Source organism: Primulina eburnea, chromosome 13, assembly GCF_022965805.1.
Source record: "Primulina eburnea isolate SZY01 chromosome 13, ASM2296580v1, whole genome shotgun sequence".
Lineage (NCBI taxonomy): Eukaryota > Viridiplantae > Streptophyta > Magnoliopsida > Lamiales > Gesneriaceae > Primulina > Primulina eburnea.
Genome location: NC_133113.1, coordinates 28,954,207 through 28,969,797, shown reverse-complemented (window position 1 = coordinate 28,969,797; position 15,591 = coordinate 28,954,207). Strand labels below are relative to the sequence as shown.

General features: G+C 35.0%; 4 protein-coding genes across 4 annotated transcripts; 3 read left to right on the top strand and 1 right to left on the bottom strand.

Moving 5' to 3' along the window:
* Positions 1-2,206: 2,206 nt before the first annotated feature.
* On the bottom strand, positions 2,207-2,955 carry LOC140810951 (uncharacterized). Its single transcript, XM_073168880.1, has 2 exons — positions 2,410-2,955; positions 2,207-2,305 (listed from the first exon to the last, which is right to left on the bottom strand). Exons 1-2 carry the CDS (start codon positions 2,846-2,848, stop codon positions 2,298-2,300), a joined length of 447 nt encoding a protein of 148 aa, XP_073024981.1. The 5' UTR covers positions 2,849-2,955; the 3' UTR covers positions 2,207-2,297.
* Positions 2,956-7,622: 4,667 nt separating this feature from the next.
* On the top strand, positions 7,623-9,181 carry LOC140809597 (uncharacterized). The gene is made up of 2 exons (XM_073167285.1): positions 7,623-7,723; positions 8,148-9,181. The coding sequence occupies exons 1-2, from the start codon at positions 7,682-7,684 to the stop codon at positions 9,030-9,032; spliced, it is 927 nt and encodes a 308-aa protein (XP_073023386.1). The 5' UTR covers positions 7,623-7,681; the 3' UTR covers positions 9,033-9,181.
* Positions 9,182-11,763: 2,582 nt separating this feature from the next.
* LOC140809739 (glutelin type-A 2-like) lies at positions 11,764-14,070 on the top strand. Its single transcript, XM_073167454.1, has 3 exons — positions 11,764-12,014; positions 12,826-13,546; positions 13,686-14,070. The coding sequence occupies exons 1-3, from the start codon at positions 11,819-11,821 to the stop codon at positions 13,837-13,839; spliced, it is 1,071 nt and encodes a 356-aa protein (XP_073023555.1). The 5' UTR covers positions 11,764-11,818; the 3' UTR covers positions 13,840-14,070.
* Positions 14,071-14,102: 32 nt separating this feature from the next.
* LOC140810451 (DNA repair protein RAD51 homolog 4) lies at positions 14,103-15,457 on the top strand. The gene is made up of 7 exons (XM_073168304.1): positions 14,103-14,114; positions 14,285-14,377; positions 14,600-14,673; positions 14,775-14,864; positions 14,984-15,042; positions 15,131-15,258; positions 15,377-15,457. Exons 1-7 carry the CDS (start codon positions 14,103-14,105, stop codon positions 15,455-15,457), a joined length of 537 nt encoding a protein of 178 aa, XP_073024405.1.
* The last annotated feature ends 134 nt before the right edge of the window (positions 15,458-15,591 follow it).

The following is a 15,591-nucleotide window of genomic DNA, read 5'->3' as shown; positions in this document are numbered from 1 at the left end:
AATCACATATTTTACATCCATCTGAAGTTCAACTTGAATCGGATTTGTCTTACGTGGAGCGACCAGTTCAGATTCTCGATCGCAAAGATAAGGTGTTGCGGAATAAGATCATTCCTCTTGTCTTAGTTCAGTGGTAGCGTAGAGGCACTGAAGAAGCCACTTGGGAGCTAGAGAGTCGTATGCGTTCGGAGCATCCAGAGCTCTTTTGAGTTGTACTGTAGTTGTACTATGGATGTAAGCATGTTTTCCGTTGTAATCCAATTATCAGTTGTGTTTGGCAACAATTGAGATGTAATAACAATGTTGTTATTTCAGTTTTGTTCATCCTATAAACTTGATTTCGAGGACGAAATCTTTTAAGGGGGGGAGAATGTAGTAACCCGATTCCTAATTTGAGTTAATTATCGGATTAATTATATTTTCGGTGGGATCGGAAGGACCGAACAAGTTCGGATCGTCCGATGAGTTCGGATCGTCCGAGCCAGTGTCGGACCGTCCGAGACAGGTGGCTGGACACGTGGAAGGGTTCTGGACACGTGGTAAGGTTCGGATCATCCGATTGGGGTTCGGATCGTCCGAGACAGGTGGCTGTACTCGTGGAAGTCATGCAAGGATCGGATCGTCCGATCAGAGTTCGGACCGTCCGAAGTGTGCCGGATCGGAGCTTCCGAAATGGTTCGGATCGTCCGAACATTAGCTATAAATAGAGGCGCGAGGCTTCATTTGTGACTCGCCAATTCAGAGAGTTCCATAGCATTTCAGTCGTTTCTGTGAGATTCTAGTCTTTTTCCGAGGTTCGGGCACTAGCGGGGAGCTGCTGGTCTTGTAGCGGAGCTGTGCTCTAGTTGGGAGCTAGCGGCATCAGTGGGCTAGCGACGGACGAAGGTTTGGAATTGTATCAGTATTATCTCAGGATTATCTAGTTAAGTCTGGTAGATAAGTTTTAGTGATGGTTTTCACTTGATGAATAGGCTTGGACTAGACCTGTTGTCTGGTTATTCCAGTGGATTAAGATTGCTGTGATAGAGGTACGAAAGTACTATCCGAGATATCCTGGTTGAGTATACATTCTTATATGTGTTGCATGATTATGTGGTGCATTGATATATGTCATATGATGCATGCTATTATATCACGTTTATTACTGCACGTTGCATTTCATGTTGAGCCGTATCTCCTTCGAGATAGCCTTTACTGTTGAGCTGTATCTCTTTCGAGATAAGCTATATATCTTGTGGGGCCGCTCAGCCCTGTCTTGTCTTGTGGACGCATGGACACCGAGAGTACACAGTGGCCGACAGGTCTGGAGGGCTTCGGTGATCCGGGACATTTTAGGTCCACGTCTGTTCTTGCAGTGGATGCAGTGACCCAGAGGTAGGACCGCGCGGCACTATCCACTTGGCGCCTCTAGACTGAGCATTTTGAGATCTTTTGTGATTCCTGTTTCTTGACTACCCTGGTATCATATCATAGCATGTGCATTTCATATAGGTTTGTATACTCATGCTTTTGTACTGGGCGTTCTTATCGCTCACGTCCTCGGTTTTGTTTATCTTGGACACCCCATTTCCACGGGGCAGGCCTCAGGTTGGATGGCTCAGGAGGAGGAGGAGGACGTTGAGTAGCCGGTGGAGTTATTTATTCAGTACTCTTTGATTCGATATGGTTGTACCGTATACTTTCTTTTCATTCTGAGTTGTTATGGATTTTCGATGGGGTTGTATAACTATCATTTGTTGACCTTTTCCGCTATTATCTCTGATTGTTATTAATTAAGTTAAGTTGCATGCTTAGTTCTTGATTAGTAGGTGATTCTGGAACGGGTCACTACAGTGTCAACATTTAACTCTTTTAAAGGACCATCCTTTACAAGTCTGTTTAATCTTTCTAAGGAAATATGTCCTAACCTTAGGTGCCATAAATATGTTTTATCTTCATGAGAAACCTTTTGCTTTTTAGTTTTAGGATGTTCTACTTTAAATATTTCAACATGAAGCAATGGTTGTTCATTTGGTCTTAGAATATATAACCCATTTTCCATTAATGCAGTACAAATCATACGTCCATTTCTTAAAATAACAATCTCATTATTATTAAAAGAAAGCGAATAAAATTGTTCATGCAATTTTGATACAGAAATCAAATTTCTCCGAAAACTAGGTATAAAATAAACATGGTTTAAAACCAAATATTTATTATTAAATCTGAGTTTAATAACTCCCACTGCTCTTGCTGAAACCACTGCACCATTGCCTACTCTCATCGTGAATGACCCATCGACTAGCTCTTCATAAGAACTAAGTATCTGCAAAGAAGAACAAACGTGATTAGTAGCACCCGAATCAACTATCCATATAGAAGAATCTATAGTTACTAAACAAGATTCTAGAACAAGTAAATCATATTTACCTTTCTTCTTCTCTTTTAGGTCAGCGAGATACTTGGGACAGTTTCTCTTCCAGTGACCATCAATCCCACAGTGAAAACATTTTCCTTTGGGCTTTGCAGTATTGCCTTTCTTTCTGTCATTGGAACTCTTCCAATTCTTTTGCTTTTTCTGAATTCCCTTTCCTTTCCATTTATTCTTCTTTTTCAAACTAGATTTGGAGGAAGATGGCTTATTCTCGACAACATTTGTCTCACCTTCTTGAACTTTTCCAATGGAAATAGCCTCAAAGGTTTGCAACTCGTTGAGCAATTGTGTCATGTTATAATTGAGCTTATTCATGACATAGTTGCTCTTAAATTGCAGGAAAGTAGGAGGCAATGATTCTAAAATCATACTCACTTGTGTACCATCATCTATGGTAGCACCATGAGTTTCAGCTTCAGTGAAGTAATTAACCATGTTCAAAACATGCGCACCAACTGATTGCCCTTTTTTTCATTTTAGCATTCATAGCATTCTTAATGGCCTCATGCTTAGATTGACTAGATCGCTGGCCAAATATTGCTTGTAGAGAATCCATTATCCGATAAGCATTATCTACATGCTCGTGCTTTAACCTAAGCACGTCATTCATTCCAGCTAATAAGTAGCCTTTTGCTTTATTGTTTGCCGCGATCCATCGATCATAAATTTCTCGTATACTACGAGAAGCGTTCAAAGAGGGCTCAGGAGGACATTCCTCTGTTAAGACAAACTTGAGGTTCTCACAGACGAGGGCAATATTAATGTTACTCTTCCATTTTAAAAAATTTTCGCCAGTCAACTTGTCATTAAGTAAAGCAAGAACGGGACCGGAAGACATGATTGCTGAAATATAAAAGTGACATTTAATCAATTGAACAAATATCATAAATATGGGAAAAATAAATATGATGTACGATACAATATATTTATTTCACCAATTCCGAGGAAATTTAATCTCGCATTTAACAAGTAGCCTTTGGGTCATACAAATTAAATGATGATTAAATTGAGACTATCTCTATTAATAAATAAAACACTAAGATATCTCATATCTTCACTTTTATTTATTAATTACCATTTAATTTAGTCTAGATACATTTAAACAATTTAATTGCATCTTTATGAGTGTAACCCACAATTTCAGATTTTAAAACTCAATTCATAATTGCCACCTTAGGGTAGGTAAAATATGAATTTAATTAAAAATCTTATCCTTTCGGAAACTAAGCCTTGAATTTTGATTTAAATGAAAACCTTCTTTAGGGAGGACGTCTTATGCATCACTAGGCGCCATTTAAATCTCACTGTTGCTTTTGTTAATAGTGGAGGCCGTAGAATTTATTGTCATATATTCTTCTCCCACTCATTATAATAATTAAAGTTTCTCAAACTTTAAATTATTTAATTAATTAAATCATCTAATGATTTAATTATAAAAATTACAATCTTATTGTTTTTTTTTTAATAAATACGTTGCATCATCTTTCTTCTTCCTCAAGCAGCTATACTGCCATTAAAATATTTTTTTTTTTTTTTTTTGCAGCAACTCATTTTGCAATATGGAACATAGGTTCCATCTTTCTCAAGAATTCCATCAAATTTTATGATTCGAACAAGTCAAGCTTTTTACAAAGAAGAACTATTCTTTCTTCTCTTGTACAAAATAAGAATTGTACTTCCATCTCATGAAGGACACGATTCATATTTTATATGTAAAATTACCATTTGTTATCATAATTAAGATAATCAAATATCCTCGGCAATCAAAATTTTAACAACTAAACTTATTTGCTTCAATAATAACTCATTATCATAAATTTAAATTCTCGTGATTTATATTCATATGAAAACAATGGTTCTGATTTCATTTGTTGGAAATTTATAGAGTCTTCGGAACTATTCCGGCTATAAAAATTATTTTGATCAGATCAGAAGCACAGCGGAAACGATTACATAATTTCATAAATTATAATCAAACATATGAATATAAATTAATGATGAATTTAAATAAAATTAGTTTCTAGAAAAACTAACCTTTTTGTAGTTTTTCTTTCTTTTTGTGAATCCGAGATCTGTAGAAACCACAGCCTTCCAGTACAATCTTTTCTATCGATACGGTAGTGTGTGGACACTCAGAAATATACAAACTTAGAAATCAGATTTTATTATTCTCTCAGAGAATATATCATGCTCGAATATATTTTCATCAAATGAAAATATATATATATATATACTTTAAATGGCTTTTCTTCAATTGGTTTTTTTCTTTTCTCCGTATGAACCAATTTCATGAATTGTTCTATATATATAATTGTGATTCAGAAAACAATTCAACAATTAAAAACCAATTTTTATACGTAATTTAGATTGCATTGATTGAAAATATTTTACACATGTTAAATTCAACAATAATAATATACAAGTTATCAAATTTGATTTTTTTTATTCAATTGAGTTGATCAAATTTGAAAAAACGTGTATATTTTATGATATTATCACGATAATTAAATTTATAATTATATCATAATTATAATTTAAATATAATTAATAACTCATATTAATTATATTTATATCTAAACATTTGATGATATGGAAACAAATTTCCATTATCTCCAGTGATTTCTAAATTGCATTTCTTATCCGTCATTAATTTGAAAAACGTACTGGGGACCATGGACTCATAATTAGAAGCTCCAATAAATTAGATAAATAATTAAACTCTTTAAATAATTTACCCAACTTATTAATTCCATAATTACTCCACTAAAAATATGAAATTTCACTCTTCTTCATTATGAAATATTTACTCTACAAAACGAGTAGTCCATTGATATAATCATTACATATGAATTAATCCTCCATAGACAATTCATAATTGAAGCTAGGAATTTTCCGTTTACCTCTTCAATTACTTCTTATCCTCATTTACCATTAATTCACTAGTGAGTGGTTCAATCTATAATTCAATTATAAATTAATTGGGCCCACACTCAGTTCTAGAATTAACAAATGAGAGAATTATATTTCTGCTTTTCGCAAGAAGGAATGGATTCCATGTCTGTGAATTCATATTCCCAGCCATTAATTTCAAATGTAAATCTAAAATGCAAGTATTGAGAATGCATAATTGCAAACTTTAAACAAGCAAATCAAGAATCACATTGAAATGAACAGGAGTCTATAATCACTTCAGGATTCAGATTTATTCATATATGATCATCTTTGTGATTTAATTTAAATTTCATAGTAACGGAATTTATTATGAAATGTTTAATTAAACCGGTCCAAGTCCTACATAATCTCATTATATATAAATGTCCCCATCTAGATGTCTCTACATCGACAGTCCGGATAAGACGGTCACATTCTTAATGTTCATGGGTCACATTAGTGATGCTTTAATTAAAGATCCCATAATTTAATTAATTTCATCACGGACTTAATTTAAGTTTATTATCCATAATTTTAATCCTCTTGTATATATAACTTTTATATATACTAAAATCATGGTTACATCCAATAAACTAGGGATTTTTCTATGATATTTAAGACAATAAATTTCATGTAAATATGTTCAATAATAAATGTCACTTTTATTAATAATATAAAAACATAGTCTAATAACAATGCTTTTAGGACATTATTCCAACACTTTGATCATTATATGCGTATAATTTCATTTAATGTATGATGTATACAACCTAATTTCTACTAGTGGTGTAACATATATATATTTTTTATTCAAAACAAGTTCAGGTTCCCGAACGAGGATCCTTATTTGTTCTCATACTAAAGATTTACAGAAACAGTCATGGATCGATCCGATTCTGATTCAAATCAAACAAATTTCCATGTTTCGAAGCAAGCGTAGATAAAATTTGCAAGAACAAAAAAAATTACAAATCACAGAAATTTTGTTTTCACTTTGTCTTTTACAGAAATTAAGTGCCAACTTTGTCTTCTGTATTATTAATTTAATTTTGAGGGATAAATGCATCCAGGTTTTCACAATTTGTGTAACATTTCCAAAAATTAACTTACGTTATTTTCCCCTTCAATGAAAACATTAAACCGCAGAAACTTATTTATTTAAAACCCAATTTACCTTACTCAAGAATCCAATTTCAAATCCGCACTTGTTTAGGACACAATAATTGGAAAAGCTAATGTCAAGGTAATAATTAAGGAAAATCTAGTTGGATTTAGCCATTCACTAAGACGGAGATATTTATTTTAAATACTACATTGAAATGTAAACTATATTTTTAAAATAAAAAAAATCGCAAAAACTCTTGTTAGACGGTCTCACGGATCAATTACGTGGGTCAAATATCTTATTTGGGTCATCAATGAAAAATTATTACTTTTTATGCTAAAAGTATTATTTTTTATTGTGAATATCGATAGGGTTGACTGGTCTCACAGATAAAAATTCGTAAGACTGTCTCACAAGAAACTTACTCAAAAAAATTTTGTTACCGAACCATATTTACGAGTTTAAGCTTCCAAAAATATTGGCATATAAGTTGCTATTGAACCAAAGCAATGAATTTTAAAATAAGTAAACCCAATCTCTTCTATATTTAATTTAAGTTGATATTGGATTCTTATTTTTAAATTTTGATTGTTTCATTCCCCATCAACGGTATGTGTTTGTTTACCTTAATTAAAAAGTACGAGCCTATGCTTTCATATTTTTCATTTATATGTGACAAAAAATATATTTATTAATTTTAATTTATACATATCCATTCACGTATGCATGCATAATTATTATTGACCGTATGTACATATTATTTTGTTCATTACAGGTTATATTATATAATAAAATATAGAATATATATAATTCTGCAATAAATTGATAAATAAAATATCGAATAATAATTCTACAATAAATTGATCTAAGTAGTAACAGAAGACAAGGTTCCTAAAACGAGGGAAACTTCAATTTTTTCCTTGGCAATTTAAAGGAAAGTGAGCGATGGGGTTTCCATTATTTATTTTAGAAACTTCCCAAGATTCCGTATCAGTTTTTTCTTTTTTCTTTTTTCTTTTTTCTATGCGGGAAAATGTAAAATATTCAAATGTGAAATGGCTTGTTTTGTGGCTTCTTGCGATAAATTATTTTAATTTTATCATATTTTAAAAAGCCATTGTTTTATTATAAGTTTGCTGATTCTTTGTCTTTTAGTAAACTTTCCATTCTATATAAGCCTCAAATTCTTCTCGCTCATACTGTTAGTCAAGAACATATCATTTCACAAAGAAATGGCGATGGGGGATATGGCAAATTTATGGGGATACGAAGAGGTGAACCCCTGAAAGCTATGCTTCGTTTCTTGATTTTTTTTGGTCACTTTTTGTCTTGAATTGAGTCCCATTTCTAAGTTATGGTTATTGTGTTTTGTGCTAAGTGACATTTAGTTTCAGATTTCTGTGTCTTTGATGGCATTTTAATGCCCAAAGATGTTTAGAATTGGCTTTAATTCAACAATCCTCTTGAGTCCCATTTTAATTGAAACTTAGTTGAGTTGTGTTTGGAGGAGGAAACCACCCCTGTATCCTTTGTGTGTGTAAGTGCAGATCTTGTGCAAGTATTTCTATTTATGTGAAGCTTTGAATGTTTTTTGAAAAATTTGTCGATGATTGACTGAACAAAACTTGTTCTCCGTCTTTCATATAGGAATCAACGTTCTTTTCTTCTGTTTAAAAATAACCACTCTTCTTTATGCAGTATCATGAAGCAGAGCAACTGGGGCACAAGCTTCTTGTAACGTCCCTCGAAATCGAAAAGTTGAAGGCCGAAGCGAAGGAGGAAGTGAGGAAGAACAAGGAGTTAATCTACCTACTAAAATTTACCTTAAGAGAAAGGGATGAAGCCAAAAATCAACTCCAAAACCTGCTCAACACCACTGAAAAGAACCTACCCTCCATTCCCCATTTCCACGTCGATAGCCCTATCCCAAAACCTGCAGCAAAGGCCAATTCAAGCGTAACAGAATCCAATAGTCTCTCAGAAACATACAACTACCACTCACACGGGTCCTCCCCTGTGGACTGCTTTTTTGATTCTGTCCCGTCACCTGAATTCACAAACATCAACTTTGTTGTCAGCAACAACCCTTTGGTCCAAGAACCAAGGTGTACTATTCCTAACAGCCGTGTCACGTCCGAGGTTATGCCAAGGTTCGACGAAGGCTCGTTTGTGATAGACAATCTTGTGAGGGGGAGACCATTGCCTCAACAAGGGAGGTTTCTGCAGGCTGTTCTTGATGCCGGGCCACTTGTTCACACGCTTTTCATGGCTGGGCCGCTGCCTAGGTGGCGGAATCCTCCACAGCTTCAGCCGGCTCAGATTCCTCCAGTGTCGATCAAAGGATGTGACACCGATATTTTCGCTCAGAAACCGCCAGCTAATTCAGGACTTTTGCCTCAAAGATTACTAAATCTTCAGCCTTTCCCACAGATGTCTTGTGGGTCGTCCCAAGTTTTTTCAGCACCTATGTTGAGTTTCTCTAACGTGGCGTCCGGATCATGTCTGAATAATAGTTCTGCGATGCCTTCTGGGTTAAATGTTAGTTCCTGTGTCCCTTTTGGTAAGAGACAGAGGCTATGCTAAATCGATAGTCAAATTGTTCCAACAATTTTTGTACATTTCAGTGGGGATTGGTGTAAATGATGTAGTTTTATTCTGGTCTCACGTAGATTAGGGTTTGAATTCTGTTAAATGTAGTTGATTTGAATGTTTGGCAAGTTAAGATTAACTTTTCTTCATCGTATCCTCCTTAGTTTAGTTATCGTATATTTGAAAATCTGTATGGATAAATACTATGGTAAATAAACTACATGTACCAGTAGAATAAATGGAGAATCTCCATGACTGGTAGACGGCCTAGATTCAATATCATTTGGGATTTTGGTATTTGAGCCATTGGATATCTATGCTTGGGACCCATTTTTTTTCTTTTAAAACATACTGGGCCAGCCCGTATATGCGAACAAGCCTTGTTACTATGAGTTGGGTTAAGTCTTTTTGAATTCCCTCTCGTATCATTGGGCTTAATTCCAACCAATTGCTCATAACTATGGTCCATGAACTTTTTATTGTTCAAAAAAAGATTATGTATTACACACAAGTATATATAATTCGTAATCCAAAGATGGAAGAATCGGGAGAAATTTGGATTTTATAAACTTGTTCAAACATTATTCAAAAAACAGTAAAATCAATTTAAAGTTTAGATCTCTAAAAGACGACAAATGATTTGGGCTCTGCACTGACGTACGCGAGAGAACATCTTGACCAATCAATCTTATACTTTCATAAAGTATAACAGCACTTCTATATCACCTTAATATAATTTTCCTATCTGGGACAAATCCATCGTTTCCAATTCCATTCACACATATGAAAAACCCATTAATACACACAAACCTATATATATATATATATATATATATATATATATATATATATATCACCTTAATATAATTTTCCTATCTGGGACAAATCCATCGTTTCCAATTTCATTCACACATATGAAAAACCCATTAATACACACAAACCCATATATATATATATATATATATATATATATATATATATATATATATATATATATATATATATATATATATATATATATATATATATATATATATATATCACCTTAGGCCCTGTTTGGTAAGTGTGATTAAGTAAGGATTATTAAATAGTCTTCTGTTTGGTTCCATTTACAAATCTGACATTGATTAAATGTAGGACAATTTATACTGTTTCACTTGGAAAATGGATCCATGCATTCTCGGTGGATTATTTGTATCCGCATGGACTGAAAAATAAAATGACTATAATAGCCCTTACTGAGAAATATAATAATGCAAGTGGGTGAGTAGACGCTGTTGTCTACTATTTATTCTGAAGAAAAAATCGCTGCACATGAAGCTACTGTAATGCATTCTTCTTCCCAAATTTTCTCTATAATCTCAATGCATTCTTTCTTCCCAATAATCACACTTTCAGAGTGATTAATCAATAATTGATCAATGGCTGTTGTTCGGAAGCTTGTGGTTGAAGTTGTTGATGCAAGAAACCTTCTTCCAAAAGATGGCCATGGAGCTTCAAGTCCCTATGTGGTTCTTGATTTTCATGGGCAGCGGAGGAAGACGAGGGCCATGATTCGGGACCTGAATCCTGTGTGGAACGAAACCCTTGAGTTCAATGTTGTTAAAGCCTCCGAGTTATTTGGTGATATGCTGGAACTCGATGTTTTTCATGATCGAATTTTGGGGCCGACAACGAGGAATAATTTTCTGGGCAGGGTGAAGCTGAGTTCCAGGCAGTTTGTGAAGAAAGGTGAGGAGGCCTTGATTTATTATCCCCTGGAGAAGAAGAATTGGTTCAGTTGGATTCAGGGGGAAATTGGATTGAGAATTTACTTTGTTGACGAGATTGCGACTCCTCCTCCCCCTCCACCTCCTCCGGCGGCACCAACTCCACCACCTGAGGAGGTTAAGCCTGATCAAACTTCAGCTATGTCGGACGACAAATCACCTCCTGCAGAGACAGATGTAGCAGCAGCACCTCCACCTTCAGAAGCGGAAACCAATGAATCTCCACCGGCGCCGCCATCGGAGCCACCACCTGCGCCACCAACAGAAAGTGCGGCACAACCGTCTCCGGAAAATCCCATTCCACAAGCTGAAAACCGAGCTTCACCAGGAGACATCAATAACAGGAAACTCACCTTGGCTTCCTATCTTCAAGAACAAAGCAACTGGAGAGGGTTCCCAAATCTCCCATGGCGTGTGTTCGATTTTGTTGGCAAAGAACGAGTAGGTTGGGGAAAAAGTAAACAGTGATGGGAAATACTTTTAAATAAAAGTGTAAGGATAGTTTGGTCAAATTCAGTTTTATCACCATTTTATCACTCATCTTAATTTCACACCACACATGATATTAGATATCTCTTTTTACATATATTATCCTATCAAACATTTATCAATCAAATTATCAATCATTCAATTATCACATCCTAAAAACCAAGCGAGCCCTTAATATAATTTTCCTATCTGGGACAAATCCATCGTTTCCAATTCCATTCACACATATGAAAAACCCATTAATACACACAAACCAATATATATATATATATATATATATATATATATATATATACATATATATAATCCAACACGTAATCCTTGTAGAAAACAAAAAACAAAATCTTTCTGTTAAGATTATAATATTATCCGCAGAATCTGAATTTGACTAGGACTTAATCGCCAATTCGTTCTATCCCCCTCTATAAATAGCAACCCATACCCATACTACAATCCACGTTAAGAAAAGAATACAGCTTAGATTTCATTTGTTCTCTGCTTTCCAAAAACAAAGAAGATCATATGGAGATTGATTTGTCACCAAAGTTGGCGAAGAAGGTGTACGGCGGAGATGGCGGCGCTTACTATGCGTGGTGCCCCGACGAGCTGCCGATGCTGCGTGAGGGAAACATTGGCGCTGCCAAGCTTGCTCTTGAGAAGAATGGATTCTCTATGCCTCGCTATTCCGACTCTGCTAAGGTTGCTTATGTTCTTCAAGGTATCATTCGAAAACTTTCGTTTAATTAAGACGTGGGTTTAATTTGCTTTTGCATGCATCATATATATGTTATTGTTACGTGAATGAAATCACACCGTTTCCAATTGAATTTAAAGAATACAAGCAATAATCATGCGAAAACAATTCTTCAATTCAACCGACAGGCGACAATTCCATATATATGTTAGGCAAAAATTTGTGTGAGACGGTTTACGGTCATATTTTGTGAGACGGTCTTTTATTTGGGTCATTCATAAAAAAATATTACTTTTTACACTAAAATATTACTTTTTATTGTAAATATCGGTAGGATTGACTCGTCTCACAAATAAAGATCCGTTAGACCAGAGAGAATTACTCTATATGTTATTGTTATGTGAATGAAATCACACATTCAATTTACTTTACAAATTTATTTTTTTTCCTAAACTAAATCTTATTATATATAATAAGTCGATGTATCCATCATCCTTCGTGGCATTTTAATTAATTCAAAATTTTGTCTTTGAACATATTGCTAGTAATATTTTATCTTTACTTAAAATCATTCGATTTTCACTCTTAGTTTTTGCTTTATTATTATTTGAAAATACAATTCTAGTAGATCTCAGTGTTGTTGGCTACTAATATTTTCAAATCCAAATTCTATATTTTTCCCCGCTGCCAAAACAGATAATAAATGTTTAGTTTTCAACTTGTCCAATTTATGCGAATGTTAAATTCATTTTTTTTAATATCTTGTCCTATGAAATCTCGATCGTGAATAAGTTTAGTCTAAACCGTTTTTCCCCTCTGAATTGTGTTATGTAAGGTAGTGGAGTCGCCGGAATTGTCCTCCCCGAAAAAGAAGAGAAAGTTCTCGCAATCAAGAAAGGCGACGCCTTAGCCCTCCCGTTTGGCGTGGTCACATGGTGGTACAACAAACAAGACCCCGAGCTCGTAATTCTCTTCCTCGGAGACACCTCGACCGCCCACAAGTCAGGCTCCTTCACCGACTTCTTCCTTACCGGCCCCAACGGCATCTTCACTGGGTTCTCCACCGAGTTCGTGGGCCGTGCATGGGACTTGGATGAAGCCACCGTCAAAACCTTAGTAAGCACGCAATCTGGTAATGGCATAGTAAAGCTCAACCCCGGATTCAAGATGCCCGAACCAAAGAAAGAACACTACAAGGGCATGGCTTTGAACTGCGAGGAAGCTCCATTGGATGTCGATATCAAGAACGGAGGAAAAGTGGTGGTTCTTAACACGAAGAACCTGCCGTTGGTCGGGGAAGTCGGGCTCGGCGCGGACCTTGTTCGGCTTAATGGCAATGCAATGTGTTCCCCAGGGTTTTCCTGTGATTCTGCGTTGCAGGTTACCTACATTGTGAGGGGAAGTGGCAGGGTTCAGGTGGTTGGAGTTGATGGGAAGAGGGTTTTGGAGACAACAATTAAAGCTGGCAATCTTTTCATCGTTCCTAGGTTCTTTGTGGTGTCCAAGATTTCTGATCCCGAGGGCATGGATTGGTTCTCTATCATAACAACTCCCAAGTAAGTGTCTGTTGAATTTTTTTAGTTTACTGCCACTCGCCTTTCGACTCAAGTGGCACCAAATGTGTCAAATAGTGAGTGATAGATACATTATCTTGATTTGTAGAAAATTCATGTGATTGTGTGTTTGAAATTGCAGCCCAATATTCACTCATCTGGCTGGAAGGACCTCAGTTTGGAAGGCGCTGTCTCCTCAAGTGTTGCAGGCATCTTTCAATGTACCTGCGGATGTGGAGCAAAAGTTTACCTCCAAGAGAAAGGCTGAAGAGATCTTCTTCCCTCCGCCAAATTAAATTCGCCAATCATTAATCTCTTCCCATTTTGTTTAATTCAGTAATAATTTTGTTTAGCAATAATCGTTAGGCATTGGTACACTTTATTATTTTGTTTCTTTTATTTTCAGTTTAGATTATTAAGCTTTCTCATTTTCATTTTTAAATGGATGCTAGCTTTTAAATTATTTTATCATAGTTTTTTCGGGATGTTCGAAAGTTTGAAATAATAATAATTATTTCTTTCCACCATTATTTTTTTGCACCGTCGCCGTGGATACTATATGTTTCGTGTGGTTATTAATTTATAAAATTAATTATGTGAAGCCATCGATCTCTGGTAAAACTCAAGTATGAGTGCTTTTCTTGCATGATTAACGATGATCACCAACTGATCAGGATCCACTGGTCCACAAAGCTGATATTTTTTTAACCTTCAGTAATTTCGTTGTATTCTGCTGCATAGTTTTGCCTGCAAGCTGCGTCAAATGTTGCCAAAAAATATTCGGGCATGGTCGTGTACTTTGGCTCTGACAACTCCGTCTCACCAAAAAGAATGGCATAGCTTCTCAATCAGTCTTTCAATCCTGTTAATTCAGAGATTAAAAATGTAATTTTTCAGGTTTGTTTTGCTATCTCTTTCTTTACATCCGTTGTTTTTCCAAACAATTATTATAAGGAAATCAAATAAATTTCTGATTCAGTCATCTAGATGCCCATTGCTCTGGATTTATCGTTTTAAAAAAATTCTGCAGTTGTCTTTCCATTCATTTGACAACAGCATATGACTCAGTTGATACTTGACAGTGAATCAAGTTTATATCCAGAGTCTAGACACAATCATGTTTGCAGAGAGTAGACTCCATATAACATGTCACAGGAAAAACCAATAACTATTTCTAATTTCATATCTTTAATACTTTTGCAGGTTAACCAAATTCTTGAACGGCAATGAGCAGCATAGTGCATTACTCTGTATTTGACATCTATACTCTACTGGATCTGCTTCATCAGTTGTTGCATGATTGGAAATCTCAGGTTTTCATGATGCAACATCGTTTTTTTTTTATTTTTTTACATATTCTTATGTTTTAATCTCCTTATTTTTTAGCCTCTGGAATATGATTTCGTTGTATGTATCAAAAAAATTCATTCACATGTGTTGCCAAGTCAGGATGCTTATAATTGATTCACTTTCATCACTTATATCCCCAGTTGTTGGAGTGCACACGGTATATGTTCCATAAACACAATTGAGGCGCAAAGGAAATTTTCATATGGGTAAAATTTTGCCTAAAAGGACTTTTGTGTTGTGGGTTTTATACAGGGCATGCCATAATGGTTTCTGCTGGATTCTTGTTAAAGGAGCTAGCACTTGAGCATAACCTTTCTGTATTGCTAACTATGTATTGTAGTTATATTTCTCTTTTGCTTCGCACTGTTGTGTTTTTTTTTCTTGCTCGAAGTTTTCCTATTTCAATGATACTACAAATCCTATCTACCTGTTGAAGCTGACTATTGTAATTTGAATAGAAATAAAATTTTATACAATTCACAGAAGAATCAACCTTCTGTTGAACGAGCTGCCTCTAAATGCGCTGTTAATGTGTACATTTGCTTGTTTATATGTTGCCTTTGACTAATTTTGAGTCAGTTCTAATACCTATTAATTTTGAAAATATGTTCATGAATTATTTTTGTATGTCAAAATAATTAACAAAAGAAATGACCACTTGCCAAAAGAGAATGTTATTCGATTTCTAACCTGCAGTG

Bases quoted from the DNA above. Each gene is read 5' to 3' on its own strand.
- LOC140810451 (XM_073168304.1), top strand. The intron at 15,043-15,130 runs TGCACACGGTAT...GACTTTTGTGTT, and splicing joins TATATCCCCAGTTGTTGGAG to GTGGGTTTTATACAGGGCAT. The intron at 15,259-15,376 runs GTTGTGTTTTTT...TACAATTCACAG, and splicing joins TTTCTCTTTTGCTTCGCACT to AAGAATCAACCTTCTGTTGA.
- LOC140809597 (XM_073167285.1), top strand. From the start codon at position 7,682: ATGGCGATGGGGGATATGGCAAATTTATGGGGATACGAAGAG. The intron at 7,724-8,147 runs GTGAACCCCTGA...TTCTTTATGCAG, and splicing joins ATTTATGGGGATACGAAGAG to TATCATGAAGCAGAGCAACT.
- LOC140810951 (XM_073168880.1), bottom strand. From the start codon at position 2,848: ATGGTTAATTACTTCACTGAAGCTGAAACTCATGGTGCTACCATAGAT.
- LOC140809739 (XM_073167454.1), top strand. From the start codon at position 11,819: ATGGAGATTGATTTGTCACCAAAGTTGGCGAAGAAGGTGTACGGCGGA. The intron at 12,015-12,825 runs GTATCATTCGAA...GTGTTATGTAAG, and splicing joins GGTTGCTTATGTTCTTCAAG to GTAGTGGAGTCGCCGGAATT. The intron at 13,547-13,685 runs GTAAGTGTCTGT...TTGAAATTGCAG, and splicing joins TCTATCATAACAACTCCCAA to CCCAATATTCACTCATCTGG.